The following is a 16,424-nucleotide window of genomic DNA, read 5'->3' as shown; positions in this document are numbered from 1 at the left end:
GACTTCCTTTCCCTGATACTCCTAGACAACGAGTGGTCTCTCCACGAAGAGGTATTCAAGTGGATTCTATCGTTGGGATTCTCTCCGGAAGTCGACCTGTTCGCCTCCCCCTGCAACAAGAAAATGGCAAGATACTATTCGAGGTACAGGGACCCTCAAGCGTATGGGGTGGATGCCCTGACGGAGAAATGGTGGTTCAACAGAGCCTATGCCTTTCCGCCAACTCCGATCATTCTTCAATTCCTGAAGAGACTCAGGGCAGAAACAGCAGAAGTGTTAGCGATAATTCCCTACTGGCCCAACAGGCCTTGGTTTCCTCTCCTAACGCTCCTCAGTGTCCGAGATCCGATTCCTCTACCATCCAGATCAGACCTTCTGTCTCAGGGATCGAGGCTACACCCTTGCCCAGATCACCTGCGCCTAAGGGCTTGGCTTTTGAAAGGGGAAGGTTGGAGGCGCTAGGCTGCCCGGATGAAGTAATTCCCACTCTCCTTAGTGCAAGAAGGAGTAGTACCAATCGGGTATATGAGAGGATTTGGTCGAAATTTACCAGCTATATGTCATCCAGGTCCAACTCCTGTAATAATCTGGCGGTTCAGGACGTTCTAAGTTTTCTGCAGATGGGTCTGGATATCTCACTGTCCGTCAGTTCTCTTCGTGTCCAGGTTTCCGCAATCTCAGCCTTCTCCGGAGTCGCATGGGCCAAGCACCCTCTGGTCCAACAGTTTTTTAAAGGAGCAGTCAGGCTTAGGCCACAGAGGAAACCCAGATTCCCCAAATGGGATCTTCCGTTAGTGCTGGATTTCTTTTCACAACCTAATAATTCACTCTCGGTCAGAGAATTATCCCTCAAGACGTCTTTTCTGATAGCCATAACCTCGGCAAAGAGGGTTTCGGAAATTCAATCTCTGGGGTCTAAGGAACCTTTTATTACCTTTTTTCCAGACAGAGTGGTCCTAATACCAATGCTTGGGACGAATCCCATAGTTACCTCGGTCTTTCACGAAAACCAGGAGATCACACTCCCTACCTTCAAGTCTGCTGGTAGTCCGGATCCACACCCTCTTGATATGGGAGCTACTCTCAAACAATACCTGGAAGTCACGGCCTCTTTTCGTCAATCTGACTCTCTCTTTGTTCTTTTTCATGGGAAAAATAGAGGCTCTAGGGCCTCTGTCAGAACTATCGTGGCTTGGGTGGTCCAAGCCATCCAATGGGCTTACAGAGAGAAGGGCTTGGCTCCTCCTGAGGCGGTTACAGCGCACTCTACTAGAAGTCTTTCAACTTCCTGGGCGGCCTCACGTCATGTTGCACCTGAAGTGATCTGCAGAGCAGCTTCTTGGTCCTCGATTCATACCTTCATGACCCATTATTGTGTTGAACCAGCAACCTTGTCTTCTGTCAATTTTGGTTTAAAAGTGCTGTCGGCCGACAGTGTTAAATAAATCTTTTTGTTCAGCATTTAGCCCACCCGGGTGTGTACGGCGAGTTATTTCCCACACGTTGCTGCCATGGAGTCTGTCAGGAAAACGGGAAATTCCTATCAAAATACTTACCGTAATTTTCCTTTCCTGATGGACTCTATGGCAGCAGGAGTTCCCTCCCGAATGGCTGAAGTAGGCTAGTTACCGAACACGGCCGGGGGCAGGGAGCAAAGATTTATGGGAGTAGTGTCCTATAGGGTAGTAGAGGCGGGACTTAACCCACACGTTGCTGCCATGTGGGTTAAGTCCCGCCTCTACTACCCACACATTGCTGCCATGGAGTCCATCAGGAAAGGAAAATTACGGTAAGTATTTTGATAGGAATTTTCCGTTGTTTTAGTTTCTTTTTTTTAATTCATTAGTGTATTTTTTCCCAAAAAAATTGCGTTTGAAAGAACGCTGCGCAAATGCCGTGTGACATAAAATATTGCAACAACCGCTATTTTATTCCCTAGGGTCTCTGCTAAAAAAAAAATATAAATCAGAAAAGATTTAGTCTTTAAATGGTTAAACTGAGAACTCCTACACACTGAGTTCAGTCCATTGATAAGTATAAACATTGTATCTCTTTGCTTCTTTTCTCAGACTTGGCAGGCTGCCCAGATAGGAGTCGCTCCAGGGAAGACTTCAGGCAACTTGCATTGACTTCTATTACAGAAGTCATTTGCAAGTCGCACTGACGTTTGAAATCGGCCTTTTTTTATCAGCACAATCGGCCGATGCCGATTAATTAAAAAATGCCACATATCGGCCGATATATCAGTTGACCTCTAGTTCTAATCATTCCTTCTCTGGATGACCTACTAATTGTTTTTTCCCCAGAGCAGGGAAATGTTTCCAACTAGTTTTGCACACAACTCCAGTGCTGTCTGTGCACTAAATGCTTACAATTTAAATCGGGGGTCAGCAACTTGTAGATCATTAACTACCAGTAGTAGATCGTGGTCTGGGCTTGCTGACCTGCCCTCCCAGGGCATCAAACCGAGTGCAATGCAGAGGGATTATTTGTAGTAGCGCGCAAGAGCCGCATAAGCCGATGCCTCCTCTGTAGTGTTGGCTCCTGTCCAATGCGGAGTAATACCAACTGCACTCCACCTCTTGTCACTTTTAGTGGTCTACAGAGGAGCCAGCAGCAGAAAAGAAGAGATCTTCAGGTCAGTGTGAAGCAATACACTGGGCATAATAGTATAAGGCTGCTTTCTCACTGATGTGCTGCTATTTAACCACACCACGGGTGTGCAGTGCAGTGTACCTGCAGGTTAGCTGCACTTAGCCATAGACTTCTATTATTAAATCCTGTGGGTTTGGTGCACTTTCTGAAAGTGCACCAAAACTCCTGAATGTGGGTGTTTTTGTGCGCTTTCAGAAAGTGCACCACACCTGCGGGACATAATATAAGTCTATAACTAAGCGCAGTTAACCCAGGAAAGCCGCAAATGCACTGTGCTGCACTTGCGGTGCAGGTAAACTGCAGAACATCAGTGTGAAAGCAGTTTGGGGGGTGGTACAACCCAATAGTTAAAGCGTGTTTTTTGCCACCCTCGCTCCCCCTTTTGGCTGCAGTTGCCAGGGGTGTACACATGTGTCCCAGAAGACTGGAGGGAGGAGAATTCCCACTCCAATCGCCAGGCGGTCCGAGTGGAAGTGGGAGTGTGTGCCCACTTACCCCCCCTCCCCCCCACTCTTCTAAAGTGCCAATTCTTCAAGAGGAGTGGGGGATGTGTCCTTAAAGAGAAACTTCCCCTTTTGGGTGGTGCTTTGCTTTTAATTCCTGAATGTGTACACCTTTAGCAGCAGCTAAAGGGGGTGGGAACTGGGGGCGGTTAAACTCAACTGCAGGGTTTTACCATCCCCCAAATTACGTGTGAACAAGCCCTAAGGGTGCCGCTGCAGAATGCAATGAAGGGCTCATTCACAAGTGCAGCAGGCACTACTGCTCCTCTGAAAAGCGATCCAAGTGTGTTTGATAGGTGGTGAGGAGGCGATATGTTGCCTCCTCACCACCTGATTAAAAAACCCATGAATGCCATGCAATGCACGCGATTGCGTCACATTTAGTATGGTTTATAATAGAGGTTTAAATCAGGTGTGAAGAAGCGACACTGTGCCTGGTGATCTTTGACTTCTCCCATGTTGTTCAAGTATATCTCCACTTTTTTAAGGTTGCCTAACCCTGCTTTACATGAATAGTAAGACTGTCTGTACAGATAAATCGTATGTGTCCCCAGCCGCTGTAGTTCTGCATATACACGTGTGTGTGTGTGTGTGTGTGTAAAATGCTGAATAACACAATTCCATGTGAATAAATCCTACTAGAGTGTCCACAAACTTAAGATATTAGATACTTCAAATTGATAATAGTTCATGCATTGGTGTTGAACATCTTTTACTGTGCCCACAAATTCTGAAGCTGAATATACACTATATCATTTTCTTTAGATTATTTTCTTTTAGATTTACGAAAAACCATATAATATGAGGTCAAACCTAAACACTTTCAATTTGTATGCTATCAGGCTGGCCCTTGCACTACATAGTTGAAGGATCTAAAGGAAATCGAACAACAAGTATTGTATAGTGTGTATCCAGCTTAACACAAAATTCAGTGCACCACTTCAGTGCTCACACTTCTCACCTTGAGTGACTCAAAAGCAAATTCAGGTCACACAGCGCTTTGGGATTTTTCTGTGGTACCCCTCCACACAGCAACTCATATCTTGTCCTTGGATGGATAACGCCAGGTTGCAGGAACATGTCAAGACTAGTAAAAGGGTCTATTATACACAATTTGTCCAAAGACTTTTTGCAGTTTCATAATAAAGATCCTTCGCATTTATTGTTCTGGGGTATTGAGACATAAAAAACATTGTAAGGGTAGTAATCGGCTAAAAGCCTTCAGCCTACAAAAGTCTGAGTCAATCCATGAACTTAGTACCTTGGTCCTGTATGGTCTCAATGTTGAACTGTTTCATAAGTGAGATCTAGGTGTCCATTTTTAAGACACTGAACCAAGGATCGCCGCTGGTCTCAGTTCATTAACGGTTTATGAAACAGATGATCGGCGGAGAACATGTTCTCCGCCGATCATCTCCACACAAAGAGAAGTTGTCATTGACTGGCTCAAAAACGGCCAGTTAATGAAGGTTCGATCTCAGCACTTCACTGGCAATCTCTGTCAGAATTCACCCTCCCCGATTCACCAGCTCAGAGGTAGAAAATCGGGGAGTGAAGAGAGAATACTGGGGGAACTGAGGGCAAAGAAGGAAGATTGACTTCCTCCTTCCTCGATCAGACCCCCCAAGACAGTAAACATGTCCCCCTGCCATGTTTATGTAGAGAAAATTATATATATATTGTGTGTGTGTGTGTGTTGAGAGTGAGATCCCTTGTCTCTGTGAAAATGAGTTTAAAATGGACACAGGACTCTCAAAGAGTCAGTTTGAGAAGCTCCAGCAGAAGCTTTGTGAGTAGAGATAAAAATTACGTTTTACATTTTCTCTGGATTTGGTAAGTCTGGGTCGGGCTGGAGACTTGAAGACTCCAAAGAGCACTGGGTGGGATGAAGTCTTCAGCCTTGTGTCCAGGTTTTCCAGAAATTCTGCAGGTTGTGTGTATGTCCAGGTGCACTCATCTGTTATAAGACAGATCTGAGCAAAGCTCAGAGAGGTAGAGTTGGAGCAGTTCCTGCAGCTATATATATATATATATATATATATATATATATATATATATATATTTAAAATGAAAAAATTGTATTAACATGAGGAGGGCAGTCTCCTCTGAGAATGTCCGTATACTGAGCAGTGATTACTTTATCGCTGCCTAATAAACGGACACCAGAGTGTTTTCAGTGTATTTCTGGTACTGTAATCTATGTCTCATGAGATTACAGTATCAGGGGGTGTTCTCCACTGTTCGAAGCATTTGTAGATCGCATCACTTCTCAAAAGGACCTACACTGCTTCATAAACAGGCACCCAGAGGAGAGAGCTCCTCTGTGAATGCCGAAGAACTGAGCAGTGGACTCAGCAGTTCCACTGCTTCATAAACGGACACCCTATTTTGTCTGGTATCATTTAGATTTTAACTCTGCTTTGTAGGTTATTATACTGTGTTTTTTTGGGGGTTTTTTTTGTTTTTAGTATTTATTTTATGGCATTGTATATTTTATTCTTACAAACTCTGCCTGGGTAAGTAGGATTATCTATAGTTGTACATGTAGCTCCGGGGGTGAAATTGGAGTGTGGCTTTTTCAATTTTTTATCTTCCATTTATCTGGAAGTACATCTTTATTGGCCTTGTAATTTTTTTTTGCTATTTTAAATGAGCAATATCTTTTGGTTTATATTGGCTGTGGTCATTAGTGTATTTTTATAATACCTTTTTGTGTTATCCCATATTCTTTTTCAATAGTAGGGCTGAGTAACCTTTAGTAAGATGGCTATAAGGTTTACTCTGATTTGTGCTGGGGCTGTTTGGTCTCTAGTAAAATGGCTATCGCTTCACTCCAATCAGACTAAGGGGATAACTTGGCCTCTCGTATCACCATGGTTACAGAAAAGTCACCTAGCCCATCCCCTGATAAAGCCACGTGAGCGGTGGCATAACACGTAGGGTGGAGCTAGGTGACGTTATGGGCGGAAGCTGGAAGTGTTTGGTCCGGAGCTTACCAAGTGATGTTGTGATTACCTTGTGATACATGCTTAAGTGATTTTATACTGAGTGCAATTGCAATAAACAAGTGAGATATTCTTGATTTACTGCACTATGGCAGTCCTTTCCTTGTTTTATGGCAGTATGTGGAGAGCTATTGTGATAGCTACCACCAGAGGGGCCCGATCCTCTTAAAGAGGAACAGAGGAACACAACAGTTTTACTCAAAGCCATCTAAGGACAAGATATGAGTTGGAGGGGTAACAAAACTGTGTCAAAACTGTAAAACCATTGGAGTAGAAACAAAGCAGTGTTTAATATTTTAAATATTTTGTCACACAGGTTCCAGTTCCATCCACCTGCGATCTTCCATGCTTCGTAATAGGATCCTCACTTTTGCCATCCTGGACATTTTTCATTCGTCAGGATTTCTATTTACCTGTGGTAAATATGGTGCAGAAAAAAAGTCCAGAGAATGGCTTTTACCAATCATTTAAGGTGAGTTTATCAATGTCATTTTGTAGTGAATGGCAAGTTATGTGGTGGATGGTCAGAAGGCACTGAGAATGTTGTCTCCTCATACCAACATCTAAACTTTCTTTGTAGCTGTCATTTAAACTGTGTGCTGAAATGTTAATGTTTTTTCTAGATAAATACTTAGATCCCCAATCATTATATATTTTTAAGCAGGGGTCATAGAGAATAAAATGGTGGGTGTTGCATATTTTTATATAACTATAATTGCGCAGCGGTTTTTTTAAATACAATAAAAAAAAAAAAATAATACACTTTAATGAATTTTAATGCACAAAAACACAATATAATACCCAATATTTTGGTAGAGTATTAAAAAAGATGATATGTCAACTAAATAGATACCAAACATGTCACACTTTAAGCCCGCGCCAAACTTCGGTACTTACAAATCTCCAAAGGCGATGCTTTCAAAGCCTTTATAGGTTACCAATTTAGGGTTACTAAGTTATTAGGGTTTAGGGTGCTAGAATTGTTGCTCTTGCTCTGACGTTTGCGGCGATACCTTACATGTATGGTGCAATTTCTGTTTACAGATCTTTTGCTGTTTACAGATCTTTTGCTGTTTACAGATCACTTAAAAAAAAAATATTTTTTATTATTTATTTTATTTGAATAAACATTTTTATTGTAACTGTGTGACAGGTCCTCTTTATGAAGAGATCACAGAAGTATACATTAAGATACAAATCAGATTTTGGGCATCCCTTGCAACAAAAATGACAAAAATGTCAGAAAATTACTTAGAACCCCCAAACATTATATATATATATATATATATATATATATATATATATATATATATATAATATTAAAGGGGACGGAAAATATTCAGGCCCCCTTAAATTTTTCACTCATTGTTATATTGCAGTCATTTGCTAAAATCATTTGAGTTCATTTTTTTTCCTTATTAATGTACACACAGCACCCCATATTGACAGAAAGACACAGAATTGTTGACATTTTTGCAGATTTATTAAAAAAGAAAAACTGAAATATTACATGATCCTAAGTATTCAGACCCTTTGCTGTGACACTCATATATTTAACTCAGGTGCTGTCCATTTCTTCTGATCATCCTTGAGATGGTTCTGCGCCTTCATTTGAGTCCAGCTGTGTTTGATTATACTGATTGGACTTGATTAGGAAAGCCACACACCTGTCTATTTAAGACCTTACAGCTCACAGTGCATGTCAGAGCAAATGAGAATCATGAGGTCAAAGGAACTGCCTGAAGAGCTCAGACAGAATTGTGGCAAAGCACAGATCTGGCCAAGGTTACAAAAAAATTTCTGCTGCACTTAAGGTTCCTAAGAGCACAGTGGCCTCCATAATCCTTAAATTGAAGACGTTTGGGACGACCAGAACCCTTCCTAGAGCTGGCCGTCCGGACAAACTGAGCTATCGGGGGAGAAGAGCCTTGGTGAGAGAGGTAAAGAAAAACCCAAAGATCACTGTGGCTGAGCTCCAGAGATGCAGTCGGGAGATGGGAGAAAGTTGTAGAAAGTCAACCATCACTGTAGCCCTCCACCAGTCGGGGCTTTATGGCAGAGTGGCCCGACGGAAGCCTCTCCTCAGTGCAAGACACATGAAAGCCCGCATGGAGTTTGCTAAAAAAACACCTGAAGGACTCCAAGATGGTGAGAAATAAGATTCTTTGGTCTGATGAGACCAAGATAGAACCTTTTGGCCTTAATTCTAAGCAGTATGCGTGGAGAAAACCAGAAACTGCTCATCACCTGTCCAATACAGTCCCAACAGTGAAGCATGGTTGTGGCAGCATCATGCTGTGGGGGTGTTTTTCAGCTGCAGGGACAGGACGACTGGTTGAAATCGAGGGAAAGATGAATGCGGCCAAGTGCAGGGATATCCTGGATGAAAATCTTCTCCAGAGTGCTCAGGACCTCAGACTGGGCCGAAGCTTTACCTTCCAACAAGACAATGACCCTAAGCACACAGCTAAAATAACGAAGGAGTGGCTTCACAACAACTCCGTGACTGTTCTTGAATGGCCCAGCAAGAGCCCTGACTTAAACCCAATTGAGCATCTCTGGAGAGACTTAAAAATGGCTGTCCACCAACGTTTACCATCCAACCTGACAGAACTGGAGAGGATCTCCAAGGAGGAATGCCAGAGGATCCCCAAATCCAGGTTTGAAAAACTTGTTGCATCTTTCCCAAAAAGACTCATGGCTGTATTAGATCAAAAGGGTGCTTCTACTAATTACTGAGCAAAGGGTCTGAATACTTAGGACCATGTGATATTTGTTTTTCTTTTTTAATAAATCTGCAAAAATGTCAACAATTCTGTGTTTTTCTGGCAATATGGGGTGCTGTGTGTACATTAATGAGGAAAAAAAAATGAACTTAAATGATTTTAGCAAATGGCTGCAATATAACAAAGAGTGAAAAATTTAAGGGGGTCTGAATACTTTCCATCCCCACTGTATGTGTGTATGTATGTGTGTGTATATATATCGATAGATATATATATATATCTATCATTAGTGCCACTTAGCAGTGTTGCCTATCAGTGCCCATCAGTGCAGCCTATCAGTACCCATCAGTGTAGCCTCATCTGCGTGCATCAATGAAGGAGAAAAAATACCTGTTTGCAAAATGTATTAACAAAATATAAAACGGTTTTGTATTTTTTTTTTTTTTTAAATTCGGTCTTATTTAATGTTTTTTTAAAAAAACCCAGAGGTGATCAAATACCACCAAAAGAAAGCTCTATTTGTGGGAAAAAAATGATAAAAATATAATTTGGGTACAGTGTTGTATGACCGCGCAATTGTCATTCAAAGAGTGACAGCGCTAAAAGCTGAAAATTGGTCTGGGCAGGAGGGGTGTTAAGGTGCCCAGTAAGCAAGTGGTTAATACCGTGTATTGCCCCCTTTTAACATCAATGACAGCTTGAAGTCTTTTGTGGATGAGGTTCTTTATCTTCTCAGATGGTAAAACTGCCCATTCCTCTTGGCAAAAAGCCTCCCAGTTCCTGTAAATTCTTGGGCTGTCTTGCATGAACTGCACGTTTAAGATCTCCCCAGTGTGGCTCAATGATATTGAGGTCAGGAGACTGAGGTGGCCACTCCAGAACCTTCACTTTATTCTGCTGTAGCCAATGACAGGTCGACTTGGCCTTGTGTTTTGGATCATTGTTGTGTTGGAATGTCCAAGTAGGTCTTTTGTGCAGCTTCCTGGCTGATGAATGCAAATGTTCCTCCAGTATTTTTTGATAACATACTCCATTCATCTTGCCATCAATTTTGACCAAATTTCCTGTGCCTTTTTGTAGCTCACACATCCCCCAAAACATCAGTGATCCACCTCCGTACCTTTCATCGTAGGTCTTGTTGACTCCTCTCCAAATGTAGCCTTTATGGTTTTGGCCAAAAAGCTAAATTTTGGTCCCATCACTCCAAATGACTTTGTGCCAGAAGATTTGAGGCTTGTCTCTGTGCTGTTTGGCGTATTGTAAGCCTGATACTTTGTGGCATTTGCGTAGTAATGGCTTTCTTCTGGCGACTCGACCATGCTCTTTCTTCGAGTGCCTCCTTATTGTGCATCTTGAAACAACCACACCATGTGTTTTCAGAAAGTCCTGTATTTCACCTGAAGTTATTTGTGGGTTTTTCTTTGCATCCCGAACAATTTTCCTGGCAGTTGTGGCTAAAATTTTAGTTGGTCTACCTGACCGTGGTTTGGTTTCAACAGAACCCCTCATTTTACACTTCTTGATTAGAGTTTAAACACTGCTGATTTGACATTCTCAATTCCTTGGATATCTTTTTATATCCCTTTCCTGCTTTTATACAGTTCAACTACCTTTTCCCGCAGATCCTTTGACAATTCTTTTGCAAGGGATGCAAGGGTCTGTCAGGAGTCCAGAAACTCATTGACCTTTTACACACACACGCACACACACACGCACACACACACACACACACACACACACACACACACACTAATTACAAGCAAACAGATAACAGGTGAGGATGGTTACCTTTTTAATAGCCATTAAAGCCCCTTTGTGTCAACTTGTGTGCATGTTATAGGCCAAAATCACCAGGGTATGTAAACTTTTGATCAGGGTCATTTGGGTAATTTCTGTTGTCATTAGTATTTAAAAAGAGTAAACACGGTTGATTGATAATAAATGGCTTCAGCCAAACACTAACCACGAGTGAAAAAAATTTTTTTTTTTAATTATCATTCATATTCTCTGAAAAATGGCCAAGAAATCATAAATTCTGCCAGGGTATGTAAACTTATGAGCACAAGTGTGTGTGTGTGTGTGTGTGTTTGTGTTGGAATTTTATGTGATAGACCAACACAAAATGTGACATAATTGTGATGTGGAAGGAAAATTATAGATGGTTTTTATTTTATTTTTTACAAATAAATATCTAAAAAGCGTGGCTTCCAAAGAATTCAGTCAATACTTTGTAAAACCACCTTTCACTGCATTTAAAGCTGCAAGTCTTTTTGGGTATGTCTTAACCAGCTTTGCACATCTAAAGAGTGACATTTTTGCTAATTCTTCTTTACAAAATAGCTCAAGCTCTGTCAGATTGGATAGAGAGCGTCTGTGAACAGCAATTTTCATGTCTTGCCACAGATTCTAGGGCTGCAAACTAACGATTATTTTTATGATCGATTAGTTGGCCGATTATTGTTTCGATTAATCGGTTAATAACCTTAAAAGAGAATGTGGTGTATAATTTAGTTAATATGTAAAGTTTTAAAAAAGGCAATTTATTCTTAAATATCTCTATGCAGTGGTAAATATAAATAACCAACTATATGGTTAGGGAGCAGAATATCTAATCCACTCTGAGAATAACAGACAGAAGAGATATACTATTAGAGGAGATATACTATTAGAGGAGAGATATACTGTATATACTATTAGAAGAGATATACTGTATATACTATTAGAGGAGAAATGTTGTATATACTATTAGAAGAGATATACTGTATATACTATTAGAAGAGATATACTGTATATACTATTAGAAGAGATATACTGTATATACTATTAGAGGAGAGATATACTGTAGATACTATTAGAGGAGAGATATACTGTAGATACTATTAGAGGAGAGACATACTGTATATAGTATTAGAGGTGAGATATACTGTATATACTATTAAAGGGTGAATCTGGTAAATGTCATCAGATTCAGAGATCAAATTTTTTTATTAAAAAAAACAAACAATGTCTTCCTTTAAAAAAAATGTCATTTTAAGAATGTTCATTTGATTTTCTAATCGTTAGTTGGGTCAAATCGACTTTCATTTTCAACCACAGTGAGGGGAAAATTTGAAAATAATAGAAAACTTCTTGGTCAAAGGAATTTTCAGACAGTGTATGTGGTTTTAGTTCAGAAATTACATTACTTTTAAAAACAGAATGTTAAAAAAAAAAGATTTTTCGTCTGAATATTCTGGTCTGAAAATTGATCATAAGGCTCGGTTCACACCTATGCAGTTTGCTTTTGATCTGTTTCTGCAGTGCTTTTTGCTGTGCGTTTTGATTTTTGTGCACATGATTTTGCTGCTATTTGCATTTTTGCATTTGTTTGGCCAATTTGTTGTTGGGCAGATTAAAAAAACACAAACACAAATTGCTGCAAAAACGCATTACATGCTTTTCTGCAGCTTCTCCATTGAAGTATATTGAGCCAAAAAAAAGCACCACTTTGCATTAAAAAAAGTCCCGGCCCTTTCCAAATACGCAGCGGCTGAAAAAAGCATAGTTGTGAACGTGTCCCATAAGAAACCATGTAAATGAACTGTAGTGCGTTTCTGCAAAAAGCACCAAAAAATGCATAGATGTGAACGGGTCCCATAGGAAACCATGTAAATGAACTGTAGTGCGTTTCTGCAAAAAGCACCAAAAAATGCATAGATGTGAACCAGGCCTAAGACGTAACATAATGGGGTTAAAAAAACTAAAATTAGCCCTTTATAGTACAAAAAAATCAGATAATCACTACTGTAAGGGGTTCCTTTTTTTACTGTAGAAACTGTGAAAGTAATATTTACAGTAGCGATTATTTGCTCTTTTTGTACTATAAAGGGCTAATTTTCGTTTTTTTTTAACCCCATTATGTTACTGGCCGATTAATCGATTATGAAAATAGTAATCAATTAATTTTATAATCGATTAGTTGTCGATTAATCGATTAGTTATTTCAGCCCTAACAGATTCTCAATTGGATTTAGGTCTGAACTTTCACTGGGCCATTCTAATACATGAATATACTTTCATCTAAACCATCCCATTGTAGCTCTGGCTGTATGTTTAGGGTCGTTGTCCTGCTGGAAGGTGAACCTCTGCAGACTTTAACAGGTTTTCTTCTAAGATTGCCCTGTATTTGATTCCATCCACCTTCCCATCAACTCTGACCAACTTCCCTGTCCCTGCTGAAGAAAAACATCCCCACAACATGATTCTGCCACCACCATGTTTCCCGGTGGGGATGGTGTGTTCATGGTGATGTACAAGTTAGTTTTCCATATAGTCTTTTACTTTTAGGCCAAAAAGTTCAATTTTGTTCTCATGTGACCAGAGCACCTTCTTCCACATGTTTGCCGTGTCTCCCACATTGCTTCTCGCAAACTAGGGGTCAACCGATTTATCGGGACGGCTGATGTTTACTTCTTTTTCAAGAATCGGTCACAAAATTACCAACGTTGCTTCAAGGGGTTGTACCAGGGTGATGCATGCAACTGCTTCTCACAAACCTAGTTTGCGAGAAGCAATGTGTCCATCACTCCGCTACCGTTTTTTATAGCCGACGATTGGCTTTCGTGTAATAACAACTGATGCAGCTCGGCTGTTATTACAAGCAGCGGGAGGGGACATCCCGCTTTGCCCGGGTCTCTCATTCCACCAGTTCAGGTCTCGGCTCTAGTAACCTGGAAGCAATGTCATCACATCACTTCCGGATTACTGCCATTCTAAAGGCGCCAGTTTTAAAAAATAGAAAGGTATTCAGAATGCCGATCTTGACATTTTGAATGCTTTCAAGTGCAGAGGAGGGGTTTGGGGTCCTATAGAGTAAGAGTACCGGTCACTGCCTATTACTGTCACAATGGATGTTTACATTCCTTGTGACAGCAATAACAGTAATAAAAAAAAAAAATGTACAAGGACACGGGCGGACTTTTCAACCAGACTGGTCCGACGGAACAAATCCGTCAGACAATCCGACCGTGTGTGGGCTTCATTGGACCTGCAGCGGACTTTTTCAGTCGAAAATCAGACTTTAGATTTGGAACATGTTTCAAATCTTTCCACCGGAACTCCGCCGGACCCAGTTCCTATCGAGAAATCCGCTCGTCTGTATGCTAGTCCGACGGACGAAAATCGACGCTAGGGCAGCTATTGGCTACTGGCTATGAACTTCCTTATTTTAGTCCGGTCGTACGCCATCACGTACGAATCCGTCGGACTTTGGTGTGATCGTGTGTAGCCAAGTCCGTCCATTCGAAAGTCCGTCGGAAGTCCGTCAAAAGTCCGTCGGACCTTTGATGCCGAAAAGTCTGCCCGTGTGTACACGGCTTAATAGTTGTAATAGTTGTCCTGTGGACAGATTCTCCCACCTGAGCTTTGCAGCTCCTCCAGAGTTATCATGGGCCTCTTGGCTGCTTCTCTGATTAATACTCTCTTTGCCTGGCCTATCAGTTTAGGTGGACGGCCATGTCTTGGTAGGTTTGCAGTTGTGCCATACTTTTTCCATTATCGGATGATGGATTGAACAGTGCTCCGTAAAATGTTCAAAGCTTGGGATATTGTTTTATAACTTAACCCTGCTTTAAAATTCTCCACAACTTTATCCCTGACCTGTCTGATGTGCTCCTTAGCTTTCGTGATGCTGTTTGTTCACTAAGGTTCTCTAACAAACCTCTTTGTGGGAACAGTTGTATTTTATACTGAAATTAAATAATACACAGATGGACTCTATTTACTAATTATGTGACTTCTGAAAGCAATTGGGTTCCACTAGATTTTAGTTGGGGGTATCAGAGTAAAGGAGGCTGAATACAAATGCAGGGCACACTTTTCAGATATTTTTTTTTGTAAAAAAAAAATAAATCTGAATATCATTTTCCTTCCACATCACAATTATGTGCTACTTTGTGTTGGTCTAACACATAAAATACACTTACATTTTTTTTTGTACATGACAAAATGTGGAAAATTTCAAGGGGTATGAATACTTTTTCAAGGCACTGTATATTACTGGTTAAATTTAAATATCATTGCCTCACCATACTGAATAAATCTATGACAAAGTGCAGCTGACCCGCAGGAAAGCCACAGGTGCACTGTGGGTAAACCACAGCGCATCAGTGTGAAAGCAGCCTTAGGCCCCTTTCAGGCAATCGGTCCGACCCAATCAGACCCTCATTTCACCTCCTATGAAGCGGCAAATGTAAACAGGCTTGTGTCCATTTACACCTGCCTACCTCCAATCCGTTCTGCTTTAAAAAAAAAAAGAAAAAAAAAAATCTGTCCCCTTCCATGTCGGTGGATCAGAGGGACTATAGAGTAGAGTGGGTAGTGGTGTAGTGGTTAGCACTCTCACCTTGCAACAAGAGGGTCGCTGGTTCGAATCCCAACCACGACACTACCTGCCTGGAGTTTGCATGTTCTCCCTGTGCCTGCGTGGGTTTCCTCTGGGTACTCCGGTTTCCTCCCACACTCCTAAGACATGCTGGTAGGTTTATTGGCTTCTGTCCAATAATTGGCCCTGGTGTATGGGTGTGGGTTGGGGACCTTGGATTGCAGACCCCTTGGGGGTGGGGACTGGTGTGGGTGTGTGTGGAGCGCTGCGTAGATTGATAACGCTACATGGGTACCTTAAATATATAAAAAAAATAATAATATGGTGGATGGGCATCTTGATGGGACGCAATGTGTGGGGATGGGGACAATTGTGGGTGCTCACTCAGGTTGAACTGGATGGACTGGTGTCTTTATTCAACCTTACTAACTATGTAACTATGTGTCCGTTGCAGAGTGTACACGTACTTTTGGCCTGCTCCGCTCATTGGAGCCCGCGACCGGTTACCAAGTCGTTTTAAGTGGCCCTCGCTTTTCAAAAGGTTGGGCACCCCTGCTTTACAGGCGCCTAAATAAATAAAGCTTGTTTTTATTTACAGACATCTCTTATCTGCATAGGCAGTTTTTATTTCTTTTTTCTTTTTTCTTTTTTTTGTGATAAAGTTTTAAATGGCATTGCTAGCGCTTTGGATCTTTGGGGTGAACATATACAAGCAGCAGCTGAGGTAATGTGTATTTATTTTCTTTCTTTCTTTCTTTCCTTTCCTTTCCTTTCTTTCTTTCTTTCTTTCTTTCTTTCTTTCTTTCTTTCTTTCTTTCTTTCTTTCTTTCTTTCTTTCTTTCTTTCTTTCTTTCTTTCTTTCTTTCTTTCTTTCTTTCTTTCTTTCTTATAAAATTGCATCAAAAATAACATGTATTGAAATAAGACTATTTAGCAGCTTTGCATATAGGAGGTAATCCGTAGCTGCAAAAAGTATATTCATATTAAAAATTGCAACAGCAGTTGAACTCTGTTTTGCATATAAAGGAAAAGCAGCAGCTGCAAATGCTGTATTCTTAACAAAAAGTAGTGGCAGCAGTTGATTTTTAATTGCTGCAGTGGGTATATTTGTATCAGAGTTACAAAAGAAGTATTTATATCTAACATTCAACACATAACAGTGCGTGGACAGTGC

The 16,424-nt window shown here is 40.9% G+C and overlaps 1 protein-coding gene across 1 annotated transcript in view; it reads left to right on the top strand.

Moving 5' to 3' along the window:
• The window catches only part of LOC141105330 (MAP kinase-interacting serine/threonine-protein kinase 2-like), a 221,628-nt gene that overhangs the window by 75,962 nt on the left and 129,242 nt on the right, over positions 1–16,424 (top strand). The window contains 1 exon segment of the mRNA XM_073595198.1: positions 6,480–6,635. Coding sequence (XP_073451299.1) covers positions 6,588–6,635 — 48 coding nt within the window. The 5' untranslated portion in view covers positions 6,480–6,587.

Source organism: Aquarana catesbeiana, linkage group LG01 (genome assembly GCF_042186555.1).
Source record: "Aquarana catesbeiana isolate 2022-GZ linkage group LG01, ASM4218655v1, whole genome shotgun sequence".
In the NCBI taxonomy this organism is placed as follows: Eukaryota; Metazoa; Chordata; class Amphibia; order Anura; family Ranidae; genus Aquarana; species Aquarana catesbeiana.
The sequence above is the reverse complement of the archived record's forward strand: the minus strand, read 5'-3'. Positions and strand labels throughout refer to the sequence as shown.